We start from the raw sequence: 18,007 nt of genomic DNA, 5'->3' as shown, positions 1-18,007 counted from the left end.
GTGTTCGGAAAAAAAGCATTTACGCCACGTATTTGTGCGTTACCGATAGGTATTCAAGTTAAAACCATCGGTGTTACAGGCAGTGTTCGGAAAAAAAGCATTTACGCCACGTATTTGTGCGTTACGGAAAGGTATTTAAGTTAAAACCATCGGTGTTACAGGCACTGTTAGTAAAAAAAGCATTTACATCACGTATTTGTGCGTTACCGAAAGGTATTTAAGTTAAAACCATCGGTGTTACTATTTGTGCGTTACTGATAGGTATTTAAGTTAAAACCATCGGTGTTACAGGCAGTCCTCAGGAAAAAAAAGCATTTACGCCACGTATTTGTGCGTTAGCGACAGGTATTTAAGTTAAAACCATCGGTGTTACAGGCACTGTTAGAAAAAAAAGCATTTACGCCACGTATTTGTGCGTTACTGATAGGTATTTAAGTTAAAACCATCGGTGTTACAGGCAGTGTTCGGGAAAAAAAGCATTTACACCACGTATTTGTGCGTTACCGATAGGTATTTAAGTTAAAACCATCGGTGTTACAGGCAGTGTTCGGGAAAAAAAGCATTTACGCCACGTATTTGTGCGTTACTGATAGGTATTTAAGTTAAAACCATCGGTGTTACAGGCAGTGCTCGGGAAAAAAAAGCATTTACTCCACGTATTTGTGCGTTACTGATAGGTATTTAAGTTAAAACCATCGTGTTACAGGCAGTGTTCAGGAAAAAAGCATTTACGCCACGTATTTGTGCGTTACTGACAGGTATTTAAGTTAAAACCATCGGTGTTACAGGCAGTGTTCGGGAAAAAAGCATTTACGCCACGTATTTGTGCGTTACCGATAGCTATTTAAGTTAAAACCCATCGGTGTTACAGGCAGTGTTCGGGAGAAAAAAAAGCATTTACGCCACGTATTTGTGCGTTACTGATAGGTGTTTAAGTTAAAACCATCAGTGTTACAGGCAGTGTTCGGGAAAAAAAGCATTTACTCCACGTATTTGTGCGTTACCAATAGGTATTTAAGTTAAAACCATCGGTGTTACAGGCACTGTTCGGGGAAAAAAGCATTTACGCCACGTATTTGTGCGTTAGCGACAGGTATTTAAGTTAAAACCATCGGTGTTACAGGCACTGTTAGAAAAAAAAGCATTTACGCCACGTATTTGTGCGTTACTGATAGGTATTTAAGTTAAACCCATCGGTGTTACAGGCAGTGTTCGGGAAAAAAAGCATTTACGCCACGTATTTGTGCGTTACCGATAGGTGTTTAAGTTAAAACCATCAGTGTTACAGGCAGTGTTCGGGAAAAAAAGCATTTACTCCACGTATTTGTGCGTTACCAATAGGTATTTAAGTTAAAACCATCGGTGTTACAGGCAGTGTTCGGGAAAAAAGCATTTACGCCACGTATTTGTGCGTTACCGATAGGTATTTAAGTTAAAACCCATCGGTGTTACAGGCAGTGTTCGGGAGAAAAAAAAGCATTTACGCCACGTATTTGTGCGTTACTGATAGGTGTTTAAGTTAAAACCATCAGTGTTACAGGCAGTGTTCGGGAAAAAAAGCATTTACGCCACGTATTTGTGCGTTACTGACAGGTATTTAAGTTAAAACCATCGGTGTTACAGGCAGTGTTCAGGAAAAAAGCATTTACGCCACGTATTTGTGCGTTACTGATAGGTGTTTAAGTTAAAACCATCGGTGTTACTATTTGTGCGTTACTGATAGGTGTTTAAGTTAAAACCATCGGTGTTACAGGCAGTGTTCGGGGAAAAAAAGCATTTACGCCACGTATTTGTGCGTTACCGATAGGTATTTAAGTTAAAACCCATCGGTGTTACAGGCAGTGTTCGGGAGAAAAAAAAGCATTTACGCCACGTATTTGTGCGTTACTGATAGGTGTTTAAGTTAAAACCATCAGTGTTACAGGCAGTGTTCGGGAAAAAAAGCATTTACTCCACGTATTTGTGCGTTACCAATAGGTATTTAAGTTAAAACCATCGGTGTTACAGGCACTGTTCGGGGAAAAAAGCATTTACGCCACGTATTTGTGCGTTAGCGACAGGTATTTAAGTTAAAACCATCGGTGTTACAGGCACTGTTAGAAAAAAAAGCATTTACGCCACGTATTTGTGCGTTACTGATAGGTATTTAAGTTAAACCCATCGGTGTTACAGGCAGTGTTCGGGAAAAAAAGCATTTACGCCACGTATTTGTGCGTTACCGATAGGTGTTTAAGTTAAAACCATCAGTGTTACAGGCAGTGTTCGGGAAAAAAAGCATTTACTCCACGTATTTGTGCGTTACCAATAGGTATTTAAGTTAAAACCATCGGTGTTACAGGCAGTGTTCGGGAAAAAAGCATTTACGCCACGTATTTGTGCGTTACCGATAGGTATTTAAGTTAAAACCCATCGGTGTTACAGGCAGTGTTCGGGAGAAAAAAAAGCATTTACGCCACGTATTTGTGCGTTACTGATAGGTGTTTAAGTTAAAACCATCAGTGTTACAGGCAGTGTTCGGGAAAAAAAGCATTTACGCCACGTATTTGTGCGTTACTGACAGGTATTTAAGTTAAAACCATCGGTGTTACAGGCAGTGTTCAGGAAAAAAGCATTTACGCCACGTATTTGTGCGTTACTGATAGGTGTTTAAGTTAAAACCATCGGTGTTACTATTTGTGCGTTACTGATAGGTGTTTAAGTTAAAACCATCGGTGTTACAGGCAGTGTTCGGGGAAAAAAAGCATTTACGCCACGTATTTGTGCGTTACCGATAGGTATTTAAGTTAAAACCCATCGGTGTTACAGGCAGTGTTCGGGAGAAAAAAAAGCATTTACGCCACGTATTTGTGCGTTACTGATAGGTGTTTAAGTTAAAACCATCAGTGTTACAGGCAGTGTTCGGGAAAAAAAGCATTTACGCCACGTATTTGTGCGTTACTGACAGGTATTTAAGTTAAACCCATCGGTGTTACAGGCAGTGTTCGGGGAAAAAAAGCATTTACGCCACGTATTTGTGCGTTACCGATAGGTATTTAAGTTAAAACCCATCGGTGTTACAGGCAGTGTTCGGGAGAAAAAAAAGCATTTACACCACGTATTTGTGCGTTACTGATAGGTGTTTAAGTTAAAACCATCAGTGTTACAGGCAGTGTTCGGGAAAAAAAGCATTTACGCCACGTATTTGTGCGTTACTGACAGGTATTTAAGTTAAACCCATCGGTGTTACAGGCAGTGTTCGGGAGAAAAAAAAGCATTTACGCCACGTATTTGTGCGTTACTGATAGGTGTTTAAGTTAAAACCATCAGTGTTACAGGCAGTGTTCGGGAAAAAAAGCATTTACGCCACGTATTTGTGCGTTACTGATAGGTGTTTAAGTTAAAACCATCGGTGTTACTATTTGTGCGTTACTGATAGGTGTTTAAGTTAAAACCATCAGTGTTACAGGCAGTGTTCGGGAAAAAAAGCATTTACGCCACGTATTTGTGCGTTACTGATAGGTGTTTAAGTTAAAACCATCAGTGTTACAGGCAGTGTTCGGGAAAAAAAGCATTTACTCCACGTATTTGTGCGTTACCAATAGGTATTTAAGTTAAACCCATCGGTGTTACAGGCAGTGTTCGGGAGAAAAAAAAGCATTTACGCCACGTATTTGTGCGTTACTGATAGGTGTTTAAGTTAAAACCATCAGTGTTACAGGCAGTGTTCGGGAAAAAAAGCATTTACGCCACGTATTTGTGCGTTACTGATAGGTGTTTAAGTTAAAACCATCGGTGTTACTATTTGTGCGTTACTGATAGGTGTTTAAGTTAAAACCATCAGTGTTACAGGCAGTCCTCAGGAAAAAAAGCATTTACGCCACGTATATGTGCGTTACTGATAGGTGTTTAAGTTAAAACCATCGGTGTTACAGGCAGTGTTCAGGAAAAAAAGCATTTACGCCACGTATTTGTGCGTTAGCGACAGGCATTTAAGTTAAAACCATCGGTGTTACAGGCAGTGTTCGGGGAAAAAAAGCATTTACGCCACGTATTTGTGCGTTACCGATAGCTATTTAAGTTAAAACCCATCTGTGTTACAGGCAGTGTTCGGGAGAAAAAAAAGCATTTACGCCACGTATTTGTGCGTTACCGATAGGTATTTAAGTTAAAACCATCGGTGTTACAGGCAGTGTTCGGGAAAAAAAGCATTTACGCCACGTATTCGTTTATGTTACCATACGCATTTAATAAAAAGTTTAAAAATCCTCACGTGTAACATCTTTCTGTGTAAATTTCTCATATTTCAATGTGAACACCCACGGCTTATAATCCGGTGCGGTCTATACAAGAACAAAATGGATTTTCTTTTTAAAATTAGAGGGTGCGGCTTATATTCAGGTGCACTCTATAGTCCGGAATTTATGGTACATGTACAGTCTACAATGAAACACTGAGTGGGTCTATATGATAAGATTAATTCGATTATAGCTATAGTTGGACTATGCTCCTTATTTGGGCAAGGGCAATTATCCAAGTATATATGGCGGTGAATAAATGGAATCATGGGCACTAAGCATGACATACTCTGGTACGATAGGTGGCACCGTACCCATTTCAACTAGTGGTAGTAGAGCCACTTCCTGTTGACCTCTTCAACAACAACAACAAACTCAGGCATTCGAAAAAAGATGGCAAACGAAGAGCAAGATGAAGCTACGTCCCTCTACATTTCCCTTGAGCATGGTTATGGCACAAATGCGATGCACAACGTCGCTCTTGGTTGCAATGATTATGGAGGAAAGACGCTGCTGCCGATCGTCTCCTTCGACTTCCAGGTCACGAACCCGGGAAAAAAATCTTGAGAATGCGCAGAACGCAAAGTCCAATTCCTCGTATACAAGCACGTTCAGCCGAACCTGATCCAGTCCAATTTTTAGTCAGACTAAGGTGTATACATGAACTTAATAACTCAGTGTTATTGTAATTTAGCCATTAATCCGATTCTTCACAGTGCCATGGAACTCCACTGAGTGTGTTCATAGCAGCACCCGACTTGGACTTGGTCTCAGCCTTCTTTGTCTTCTTTACAGATCTTTCTTCACAGTCATCTATTTCTGTCTCATCCTTTTCAACAGACCCTGCCTGACAATTTCATAAACAGAAATCACTGTAAGTAAAGTCTGTGTCAGGTCAAGAGTTGGAGGTTCACATCTTGAGAAGCTTTGTAAAGTATCAGGCCTCAGACAGAAGATGACTAGTATCTGACATGAGAAGAGATTTGAAAAAGAAAAAAGCTGAATTGTATAAGAGCATAAGAGAGAAGAGGGCAATTTTCTAGCACCCACCTTCACGTTCCCAGACTTCAACTTGTCTTTCTTTTTGCGCATCTCATTTTCTTGTTTTAATGACACACATATCCCAGAACTTTAAGACAAAGTAGAATTATGGCACATAAGGTGCAGTGACAAAATATTCTTCACAAGTATCATTAGGCTGCATGTTCTTGTCCCTGCATATTATACATGCAATGTAACGGACACAAAACATGCTCAGTGGACCTAGTTTACCCTCCAGACCTTCATTAAGGTCACATGGGCACAGGTATAGTCCTGCTGCATGAGGTCTTGGTGGATTCATTAAGCAGTTTACAGGGCTCTGCCTCTCTGTTCTAAATGAGTGGAAACTGATTATCTTCAGAATTGTTAAAAAGACTTTCAGCAACAACACGCCCATAGCAGCAGCCTAAAAGTACATCTCTGTCAGGGAACTTATTAAGACAATCCAAACTCTGTTCATGTGTCGTCCCACGATGGTGGAATGACCTACCGAGCGCTACCAGAACAGGGGCGTCCCTGTCTATCTTCAAGAAGCTCCTGAAAACCCAGCTCTTCAGAGAGCATCTCCTATCCCAGCACTTACCTTGTACTTCCCTACCCCCTCTATCTCTGCTCTTTATCTTTCTGCACTTCCTTCTATGCCTGCACCCTATCTCTACTCTGTCCCCTCTGACAGAGTCGGACTCCTGGGTTCCTTCTATGTAGTTTATTGTTAGCTTTTTGTATAGCTTGTTATATCTTCATTTTTAAGTCGCTTTGGATAAAAGCGTCTGATAAATACATAAACATAAACATATTAAATTCAATAATAAAACGACCTAAACTCATTGAACCTGCATAGTTCTGATAAAATTATGGCAATGTCTACTAGAAACAGAGGCCCAATAACCAAGAGAGGACAAAAAAAACAAAAAAAAAAACGCAGCACAGCCAATGCTAGCTGAGTCGAAAATACTAGCAGAGCTGGAGAAAATAAGGGAGAAAAGGGACACAGCAAGACCAAGTTCTCGCTTACAACACTGGAATTGTTATGAGGTGACCACTGTAATGGGGAAGTTATACATTTTTATAGTTCTGTTTTATTTTGATAACTGTGTTACTTGCTTTCCGTCTTTCACTCTGAGAATGTGGGCTAAGGTTGCTCATATGTATACAAAACAGACATGTAAAATATGATATGGGAAATAAATCCATCCATCCATCCATTATCCGAGGGTCGGGTCGCGGGGACAGCAGCTTTAACAGAGAAACCCAGACGTCCCTGTCCCCTGCTACTTCCTCCAGCTCTTCCGAAAGCATTATTCTGATTGGTGGAGACTTGAACTGTGTTTTGAGACAAACCATAGATAGACTGCCAGCAGATGGCAGCCCACCATCTAAAAAAATCTGTTACACTCAGGGCCATGATGAACCTGGCCTAGTAGATATATGGTGGCATGAATACTTGACACTGAATGATAATGATGAAGTATCACCCTCCATACTATAGGAGGGTGCCAAAGCAGTAATGAGAGGGAAGATCATTGCACTCTTCTCAATAATGTAAAAGCAAAGGTTTGTTTGAGAGGGAAATGAAAAGTTAAAGTCAGAACACCAAAAAAGTCAAGACATACTGAACTCCCTAAGAAAGAACAGACATAAACTGAATGATCTATTATTATCTTATAAATCAGAGGAAGCCCTACGATTCGCTAAGAGGTAGTGCTACGAAATGAAGTGGAAGTGCAATCCAACCAATGTGCTTACTTTGCAGTGGTAATAAAGAATGGAAGGTTTAGCCGATTGGATTACCTAGCTTCCTTCACCATGTGTCACCTGTCACCATGTCTTGACTCTGCCATAAGTAAAAGTTTGAGTATATTGTTAGCTTTCACCTGTGAGGGCCTCCTCATATGGGATGTTAACTGATTTCCAATGACTAATGCCCACACTTGCCCAGAGTTAGCATATTGCGATTACTCCCATGTCTGTTAGACCTGCAAGACTTTTCCAGCATTGCACCTTTTTTGCAGCTTTATCTTTGTCATTCAAATCCTCTTCTTCTTCCTCCTCCTCCTCATCACTCTGGTCTTGGCTGAGAGCAGCAAAGATGTTCCCACCCTGAAGGACACCAGAGATGTTTTAAAATGTCAACATGTGAAGTCCTGTGTGCCTGCAGATTAATGACAAACCTTCTTCTTGTTTCCTTTACTGAGTGTGATGACTGTGGACACAAACGACACGTACACTGATCATCAACTGTACACAGGTTACAATATGCGGAATCTCTTGGATCAGGAATGAATCAAGATACCTGTTCCATCTTCCTCATCACTTGCTTGCACTGACAGCTTTTTCAGTGTCAGCATGACATTCTCCTCATCATTCTCATCTGCTTGTCCACCTTTTCCTTTCCGCCGCTCTTTCTTTTTCTTCTGAGGCTGAAAAAAAGCAGATTCAAGAGTTACAAGCAGAGACAACATAGAACATGGGTAGCTGTGGCACTAGAGGCAGAGCAGCAGCTACAACAGTGTGTAGTGGCATACAACAGTATTCATACCCCTTGACAGTTTACTTTTTTTTTGCGTTATAGCCTGGGTTTTTTTGTTGATTTTGGGGAGAGGGGTATTTTATTTAACAGACCCACATAAAATAGTCCAAATTGGTTGAAGGAGGGCATTAATCAGAGAGGTGGCAAAGAGACCAAAGATAACCCTGAAGCAGCTGGAAAGCTCCACAGAGGAGACTGGTGCATCTGTCCATAGGACCACTATGAGTTGTCCACGCCACAGAGATGGGCTTTATGCAAGAGTGGCTGGAAAAAAGCTGCTGCTTACAGAAAAGTTCACCAAAGCATATCTGAGAGACTCCCCAAATATATGAAAGAAGGTCCTCGGGTCAGATGAGGCTAAAACTGAACATAGCTATGTCTGGTACAAACCCAATACCTCTCATCACCCCAGGAACACCATCCCACAGTGAAGCATTGTGGTGGCAGCATCATGCTGTGGGGATGTTTTCCATTGACAGGGACTGGGAAACTGACTCACTGTAGAACTAGAAGCCAAGGAAATACCATCTAGAGTAACTATATAACTAGACAATTTCTCCCTGAAGCGCTCAGGTCCAAAGAGAACAACTTCAGTTTTGTCTGAATTTAGAAGCAGACAGTTCTGAGTCATCCAGGTCTTTATGTCTTTAAGACAGGCTTGTAGTCTGACCAACCTATTGGTTTCATCTGGTTTCATAGATAAGTACAGCTGAGTATCATCAGCATAACAATGGAAATTTATGCCATGCTGTCTGATAATGTTACCTAATGGAAGCATGTATAAAGTAAAAAGAATCGGTCCAAGCACAGAACCCTGAGGAACTCCATGACTTACTCCAATGTGTGAGGAAGATTCTTCATTTACAAGAACAAACTGGAATCTATCAGATAAATATGACTTAAACCAGCCTAATGCAGTTCCTTTAATCCCAATAACATGTTCAAGTCTCTGTAACAGAATGCTGTGATCGATCGTATCAAATGCAGCACTGAGATCCAACAGGACAAGCACAGAAACAAGTCCGCTATCAGAGGCTAAGAGGAGATCATTGGTAACTTTCACCAGTGCTGTTTCTGTGCTATGATGCACTCTGAATCCTGACTGAAACTCTTCAAACAGATTATTTCTATGTAAATTATCACAAAGTTGAACTGCAACTATTTTTTCATGAACTTTAGACAAAAAAGGGAGATTGGATATAGGTCGATAATTAGCCAACACTTCTGAATCAAGAGTAGGTTTTTTAAGTAAAGGTTTAATTACAGCAACCTTAAAAGTCTGAGGTACATATCCTGTTGTTAGAAAAATTATATAGTTATACTATGAGAAAAAAGCTGCAAGAATAAGAGTTTCTGTGATGTGTGTGTGTGTGTGTGTGTGGGGGGGGGGGGGCTCCTCCTGTCTTTTGGTTCTCATAATACTATGTAGCAAGCAAAAGTGTTTTGACTGTCTGAACTTGTCTTTCCATAACATTAAATGGCTAGTAATGCCTTTTCCCATAACATTGTGTGGCCAGCAAGCATAAACAATATAAATAGCAAGAGCACCATTTTGTTGTCAGACAACTCTGAGCAGCTTCCTGACAGGTTGTGCGGACTTGTCTCTTTCTTGCAAGAAATAAATGTTTTGTGTTAATCGTATCCAGCGACTCTGAGCCTAATTTTAAGAGAATTTTTCTAACACCTATCAACAAAGACCGATTGATCAAATCCAATATGGAAGTGTCAATTAAGGGGAAAACCTCCTTGAACAGTCTGGTTGGGATTGGGTCTAAAATACAAGTTGATGGTTTAGAAGAGACTATTGCTGTTGTTAGCTCAGAGAGATCAACTGGGCAGAAACCGTCTAAATACAAATCAGGTTCTAAAGATACTTCTAAAGCTGCTCTACTTGATGATACATCAGTGATAATAATGGGAAGGATTCCATCTTCTCTCTGAAGAACTATTATTGTTTACTCAAATAGAGGTTTCATTCTATTTCACTGTTAGTGCTACCAGAGGTTTACTTGAGCTGCAATAAGATGGAACGTGAGTGCGCGATTTTGGCATTGCTGACATTGTTTTTGAGAAGATGGTGTTTGACGGGGAAGGGGGGGTGTGCGGAGGGAGTAGACGAGAATGTTCTTTTCTCGTAGTAAGTACGTTTTTCTTTTTCCGTTTAGTCTTTTACAGCAGATATATGTTGTTGAGCTCAACAGTCTTTGAATGTACTTTTTTTCTTTCTTTTCATTCACTTAATGTCAGGCGACCCTAACAGACAAAGTACAGGAACTGTCAGACGAGTCAGCTGGAACGTGAGAGGAATGAACAGCCCAGTTAAACGGAGCAAGGTTATCACCCATTTAAGGTCACTCATTTAAGGTCACTCAAAGGTTATATGAGTTACCTGCTTTCTCCAGGTAACTCATATTAAAAAAATTCAGCAAAGATCTTGACGTTGCCATGGGCATCCCTGATATTTCAGTCAAACTTTCCAGTTAAGGCAAGAGGGGTTGCTATCTTAATACATAAAAAAGTTACATTAATACAGGAGGAGAAAGAAGCAGAGAAGAATGGCAGACATTTAATCGTGAGAGGTTTATTGAATGAGAAAGCAGTTACACTGATTAATGTGTATGGCCCCAATTATGATGATCCTGGCTTCTTCCAAGCCCTCTTTAGGATCATTCCTAATCTTTCTGAGTCTAAGGTGATTATGGGCGGTGATTTTAATTGTATCCTAGACCCTTTGACAGATAGGCAACAACCACAAACATGCAAGTCTAAAAGTACCACTATCCTCAATAGTTTAATGCAGGGCTCCAACCTTGTGGATGTATGGAGATTACTTAATCCCTCTAAAAAAAGACATCTTTTTTCTCATCTGTACACAAATCTTATTAAAGAATAGATTACTTTCTTTTAGACTCCACACTGCTTTCTACTGTGTCGGGCTGCTGCTATCATAATATTGTCATATCTGATAATTCTCCAGCTTCATTAGATTTTAGAAGGAACACAGAAAAGGGTAAATACAATTGGCGATGAAACAACGTTTTACTAAAGGATCAGAATTTTTTTAAATACATGAGAGAAAATTTCTGAATTTGTTACAAATGACAAGGGCTATGTTCAAGATTCTACTCCGTGAGAAGCTTTAAAGGTGGTAATCTGAGGGCACATAATATCCTAGGAGAAGGCTGAAAGAAAGCGTACAAGGAGTGAGCAAGTGGAAATTGAAAGGAATTTAACAATATTTGAGAACAATTACAAGATATCCCCCGACATGAATCAGCTTAATAAGATTGTGGCTCTGAGATATGAATTCAACACAGCAGTCTCAAAGAATGTGATCAAATTACTAACACAAATTAAGCAAAAGCACTTTGAACTGGGCGAAAAGCCACACAACCTACTTGCTAGGCAACTGAGGCAGTCCTCAAGAGCTATATTTCACATGAAAACTAGCTCAGGTCACATTCTAACTAATCCCAAATTGATAAATGATAAATTCAAGGAATTCTACTCAGATGTATATAAATCACAAGCAAACCTCAACCGAGAACATATTGAGGAGTTTTTTGGGGGCCTGCACTTACCTCACCTTTCTGAAGAGGCTATCAGTGCATTAGACGTCAACCTGACTTTGAAGGAACTTAATGCAGCCATCTTTGTAATTTGTCATTTTCGGCTAACAAAGCTCCAGGCCCTATGGATTTTTTCAAAACTTTTAGGGAAGAATTATCACCCCTGCTCTTGCAGATGTTTACTCACTCTAAGGAAGCTGCGGAGTTGCCACCATCACTGTACAACGCTAATTTAAGTGTCATTCCAAAGCCTGGTCGCGACCCGTCTTGTCTTACTGCCCAATAGGTTGCATTCACGTAACGTCACAATGCTGCATCGCAAGAGCGGAAAATTCCGATGGACAGCAGGAAGTGAACCAAGTCAGACTGCCTGTTTTGTGTGGTTTACTGTTGCTATAATCGTTCTAATGGAGAAAAATACTTTTTTTTTTTTTTAAGTATAGTCGAAGGTAGTCGTTCACAAAGGTGAGAAATGTAAAAAGCTCACAGAACAATGCCGTAAAAAGTGGATTTTAAACGTACGTCTTCGGTCGGGAGGAGCAGAGACTGCTAATGCCCGTGTCTGCAGCGACCACTTCGTCAGAGGTATGTTAGCTTGCTAACTTGGTTTTTGAGGCTGTTTATATAGCATTAGTTTGTCGTTAAATGCTCATTTACTTAGAAATGGTTATGAAGTTACCGGTAGTCTAATATGGACTTCATTGGGACTTTTTAGGCTGCCCTAGCACTTTGGGTGACGTTGAGTCGGTAGACTGGGCTCCAACGGTCAACATGTACAAAGTTATCTTTCTGCTGGTATGACATTTTCTCTAAAGCCTTCAAGAAGAGCTGGAGCCCAGACCCATTGATTGCAGTCTTGGGGGGAGCTGGGTCCCTGTTGATGGCTAACTCATATGAAGCTCGGGCTGTATCTTTTGGTATGGTTGTGGCCAAGAAAATAATTTTGCAAATGTGGATATCTGACTCTGCACCAACGTTTGAGATGTGGCTTAGAGAGATGGGGAATGTGTTGAACCTGGAAACTATTAGGGACCATGATAAAGGTAAACTGAAAAACTTTGCTAAGATTTGGGACCCCTTGCTACAGTGCATAAGTCTGAGTGGTATGGTCTGAAAAGCGCCTGATGATTTGTATGTGTATTATTTTGGTCGCTGCAATTATTTTAAATTTTGTGATGTCATATTTTATATTGTACCACATATAATTCTAGACTGTGACTGTATGTATGCCATAGTTGCTTTATTCTACTTAATACAAAATAATAAAAACATTGAAAAATATAATAAAATAAATAAATGATGTGCTTTTTTTCAGTGTCCTGTCTGATAACATTTAAATATTGTTTCAGTGAGAGATCATCAGGGCAAGGATAAGGGAAAATTTGTTGCTGTTTTCAGATGATTTCATCAGGGACCTCGACAGGGACTGATGTGACGCCGCCGTCTGCGACAGACGTGTTACTTTAGCACTACACTCAACAACAAAACAAAACCCGCTAAAGTAAGGAGAGAAGAAAACAAAACACCACCAAGAAGCTAACATGGAGAGCGAGGAGGCCACCGTGTTCATGGTCTGCATAACGGTGATATTAATCATGGACGATCACATCAGGCGTCTAAGATGGAGGCTGGAAGAGCGCACAGCGAGTGTCAGGAGACGAAGAATCCAGCAGCGGGCGATACTTCTTCGTTTCATGGAGGAAAGAAGGAGAGCAGAGCGCCGCAGACAAAGGAGACGACGTCTAAGTTTAACTTATTAAACAGGCGCCGGTTGTGTCCGTGTCGTATGAGGAAACATTTCGGACAAGGGGCGGAGCTACCAGCCACCAAACACCTACATCATATGTGTTCCAATGGAACCCAGAAAAGACCCTGCCTCGGAGAAGGAGCTAAAATGGTTATAGGAACTGAGGGCCGTGGTCCCGAGTTCCTGTATGTCTGAATGCGCGAAAAAACAGCCTAGTTCCTGAAAAGGTTATAGGAACTGCAAAAGGTTCCTACAGTGGGAATGGGCCTGTTCTGACACTGACAACTCTGACTTTCAGCTAAGCATAACTTACAAAACCACTAATCTTGCTTCATTGTTCACCTCACGCATAGGTTAGGTTTTAGATAGCTCAATCAGTTCAGTGTAGAAAATCTCAACAAGTCATAAAAATCCATTTTTAATACCCGCATAATCCAACTCAGGGTCACAGGGGGGCTGGAGCCTATCCCAGCTGTCATTGTACACGCTGGACAGTCCATCACAGGGCCACACAGAGACAAACAACCATCCACATTCACCCTCAATGTAGAGACACCCATTTTTATAAATATTTTTGGGCAGTGTGAAGAAGCCGGAGTACCTGGAGAGACCCCACACATACACAGGGAGAACATGCACACAGAACTCTCTACACAGAACGGCCTCTTGCTGTGAGGCGACAGCGCTGAACATCACACCACCGTGCAGTGCTATGTGTACCCTTCCTCACCAGTGGTTGGTGCAGTGAAACCAACTGTACAGCATCAAGTCTCTGTGCAGTTTCACTCCCCTGCAAAATCACTCTGAAGTGATTCATTCTTGCCACACATACAAAATTCTTATTAGTTTTCATAACACATCCATGTATTACAGGAAAAAAAATGGCTTTCCATCATTCAGCTCTTTAGTCATATCATCTGTACCAGTCAACATACGAAGAGTCACCATAGTTTGTTACAAAGCTATTCTGACAGTGATGGTTACCTGTTTTCCTTGAGTTTCTTTAACAGCAACCTCAATTTCAGCTTTGTTACCTGTTGCAAGTTCCTCAAAGAACTGGGGAGAAACATTCACATGATACATATAATGAGACATTGCGCTGCTGAGATTAAACATCCGTTCTGAAATATTTTGTTAATCAGATGTGTACTCACGCTCTTTTTCTCATTTTTATCTTTCTTCCCCTTTTTCACAGCTTTTTCTGTTGAAAGACAACTCATTTTTAATTTCCTAAAATCACAGATGGTCTTAGAAATAGTCAAGTGCTGTGCTGCCAGGTGGGGACTGTCATTTCAGGTGCATCTGTCTGACATTGAACTTGACATGCAGCAGTAAGTTGAGGGCAGTGGAAACACTGGGTCAGAAGTGGAGGGTCTGTCGATCTTTTTGAACATGACAGTATTCAAATCCAATGCAGTCGCCAGGAAAATAGTATGTTCATGTTGCATTTGTTGGCATTTAACATTTTTCTCTCACATGCACTTTTAGCAGACAGATTCTTGTTTGACTCCTGTGGGAAGCTGTTCTTCTCTTGTTTTACCTTCAGTATCATTTCCTCAAACTCAGTTAAGTCCTGTCTCTGCAATCTTTCTCAATATTTTCTCTGATTCCACATATGCATCATAGCCACCTGCTTAGGGTTGGGAAATAAAAAAATCTGGTGAGGGTTATGGAAAATTACCATTTCCCTATGCACATGGCTTTAAAGAGCATGAAATACCTACACATGCTCATTGCAACTATTTCTGGTCACCTGACAGGTTCCACATGTCATAATTTGGCTGAAGTTAAGTGCTGACAGTGGAATTTGCTGAGGAAATGTGCCCAATGTGTGCTGGGTAATTACGCATACATGTTACACTGCCATTCACTGTTCTGTCAGCATCAAGTATACAGTATGTATATGGTATATGACATTCAGTATCATACAGCGGTGTAAACCACTGCCTTTCTACGGTTTGCACCAGCTAACTGTACTACAACAGCAGCAGAAATGTGATGATGTGCCCATTTGTACACCAGCTTGATATAGCAGGGTGGTTGTCCAAGTCCCCCATGTAAAAACAGCGTTTTTAACCGTTGATGGGCCGCTTTAAAACACTGCGTGTTACCTCTTCCGATATCACCGACTATACTAGTGCGTTTATCTGCCACCTATACACCCAAAGCCTAAACTCAGATTCTTCCTATGAACACTGGCTTTTACAAAATTGCGACAAACTCTTTCGATATTAGCTCAATGAATCCTTATAGTTCCCTCTAGGACAAACATTGCTCAGTCTTCATGAAAGAGTTAGGGTAAGTAATAATAGAAACACGGCTAACAGAACGTGGAGCTAAGTTGTCTGTTAGTTAGCTTTAGCTTAGCTGCTCAGCTTCTAACACGAACGTTATCCCACCTGCTGCCGGGGCGACTACGTCACCCACCCACTCCGTCTCCTCTTTCACTTTCTTGGGCATGTTCTTGCTTTAACTGCGACTTTCTGAAATAAATAACTTCGTTATAATGTAGGCTGTTTTCTTCCCAAACGGTTCTGATCACCACATAGTCATGCGGCCCAATGACGCAATGTTGCAGATGCCGGGTCGCCGAATTGCCTCGTTTCTTCTTCTGCTTCTTTTTCTTCCTCTGGTGTTCACTGGCGGTTGGCTAACAACGTTATGCTACATTATCACCACCAACAGGCACATAATATGGATAAATAAATTCACATTTACCACAGTCATGTTTACCCATTATGTGTAGTGTACTATTAAGCCCAGTGTGTCCCAGTCTAGGTCTGAGTGAGACAAGAGGTGAGATAATATCCTTTCATATCTTCTGTTTCTTTCAGTCCACCTTACTTATCCCACTTTGCTTTGGGTTCTATAAAGACATGGTCCTTCTCTCTCTTTATCCAATTGCCTTTGCCATCTTGCCTTCATTCTCGTCTTAACAATACGTTGTACCTCTGATTTAATTATATTATTATTAGATTGTTATTACTATTATCATTATATAGTTTTTTATTATTACAGGTATTATTATTATTGCTATCATTATCATAATAGTAATATTATTGTTGCTACTATTATTATTATATTAATATTATAATATTATTTTTTATAATTATATCACTATCATCATCATTAGTAATATAGTAGACATAATATCTGCTGCCTTTACCCTTTTTGAATATGAGACCGTCAGAACAGCTGCAGGAACTTACTCTATGAATAAAGTGATTTGATTGATTCCAAATATTCAAACTAAACAGGTTCTTTAAATGACCAGAAGGTTAAGTAGCATAACTTTGAAATATTCAAGATAAGAACAAGAACATTAACAAACCCCCCAGAAAACTATTTACAAGAGTATATACAAGCCTTTCATGAATTGGAGCTAAAAGCCCTGATACAGAATTGTTTTGCGCAACCATCCACGCTCACACTCACTCCCAGGGGCAATTTAGAGTCACCAATTAACCTAACATGCATGTTTTTGGATGATGGGAGGAAGCTGGAGTACACAGAGAGAACCTACGGATACATGGGGAGAACACTGTATGGAAAGGCCCCAGCTGGGACTCGAACCCGGGACCCTCTTGCTGTGACCGTGCTAACTATCACACCACCCTGCAGCCCTACACCACTAACAACTTATAATGATAAAAAGAATAAAAAGAAAACTAAATTAAACGTTACTTAAACCTAAAAAATTGCAAATAATTAATCAACTGTTACCATCTTGTTAATCAACAGTTTGCAGCGTATAGGAGCGAAAAACCCGTCCGGGTGCTTCTGTTTGTGACTTACAACTTTATTGATGGGAAAATTCTCCTATGGCCCCATACCACAGGTGGCGACCGACCTCTGAACTCAAAAACGTCCCACTACGAACGGTTGATTTTTGCTAATGACAAAGAACAGCTTGTCTTACAAACACAAATTGAAAAAATAAACAACACACACAACACTGACCGATCAATGGAAGGAAAGTCACAAAACACTTAACAATACACAAGATTTAACCATGACATATGCACGTGAGTGTGAATAACAGTCAAAATTTGAAAAAAAAATGAAAATGATAATCATGTGCAAAGTAGTGTTGTGCAGCTCAGTCTCTTCTGGTCCAATCCTGTCACTGCTGGCTGGACTTGTCTTCTTCTGGCTGAACATCAGTGCAGCAGTCTGATCCGGAGCTAACTCAGAAGGAAAGGTGATGTTCACTTCACTTGAAGGCTGTAGATTATTGAAAGTTTGGTGGCCGGTTGGTGGAATGAATTCTTCAAATTGACTTTTCGCTCTGTTGAGGTGTAGTGCTTAGCTTAGCTTCGCCTTCCACCTCATTGTGCACATGTGGATGAAGGTTGTGTGATTGTTCCACCATCATCTTGGCATGATGGACACACCTTCCAGAATTTCAGATGGACACCTGGTCAGCAACATGGCTCTAAGTCCAGTAGTGGTTCTGCTGCTGATGCAGTTAATGCAACCTGTGGAAGAATGTTAGCAGGAAAAAGAACCGAGCAGCACAACAATGCAATATGTCATTTTCACAGTGTTCTACATTCAGGAATTGCATTTTAAAGGGGAACTCTGATATTTTTAAACCTAGACCTTATTTCTGGCATGAAATACATTCACGATGCAGCCTCTAAATAAGGCATTATCTGTCTTTATTTCACCAATACTTTAAGAAGAATGAATGAATGAACGTTGTGGATTAAGTGGTCCCAGTAGAGGTGTGTGTAGAATTCCCTCAGTTAGCTCTCGTATAGCCGCAAGTAGCCACATAACAGCAGCTATGAGCTAACAGAGCTATAGCACACGTTCATTCATTCATTCTGATAATGCCTTATTT

General features: G+C 40.5%; 1 protein-coding gene across 4 annotated transcripts in view; it reads right to left on the bottom strand.

Moving 5' to 3' along the window:
- Positions 1–15,792, bottom strand: part of abcf1 (ATP-binding cassette, sub-family F (GCN20), member 1) — a 39,583-nt gene extending 23,791 nt beyond the window's left edge. Inside the window, exons 1-7 of one of the 4 annotated variants that reach the window (XM_072370818.1) lie at positions 15,561–15,792; positions 14,316–14,362; positions 14,146–14,217; positions 7,609–7,735; positions 7,487–7,518; positions 7,317–7,415; positions 5,028–5,121 (exon numbers count right to left, since the gene is read on the bottom strand). In XM_072370818.1, the coding sequence (XP_072226919.1) occupies positions 5,028–5,121; positions 7,317–7,415; positions 7,487–7,518; positions 7,609–7,735; positions 14,146–14,217; positions 14,316–14,362; positions 15,561–15,621 (532 nt within the window). In that variant the 5' untranslated portion in view covers positions 15,622–15,792. Of the gene's footprint in view, positions 1–5,027; positions 5,122–5,324; positions 5,399–7,316; positions 7,416–7,486; positions 7,519–7,608; positions 7,736–14,145; positions 14,218–14,315; positions 14,363–15,560 lie in introns of those variants that run through there. The other 3 variants (XM_072370819.1, XM_072370820.1, XM_072370821.1) reach the window with 3 other exon arrangements.
- Positions 15,793–18,007: the final 2,215 nt, after the last annotated feature.

Source organism: Leuresthes tenuis, unplaced genomic scaffold, assembly GCF_036924035.1.
Source record: "Leuresthes tenuis unplaced genomic scaffold, fLeuTen1.0.hap1 SCAF_18, whole genome shotgun sequence".
Classification (NCBI taxonomy): domain Eukaryota; kingdom Metazoa; phylum Chordata; class Actinopteri; order Atheriniformes; family Atherinopsidae; genus Leuresthes; species Leuresthes tenuis.
This window is presented reverse-complemented; position numbering and strand designations above follow the sequence as displayed.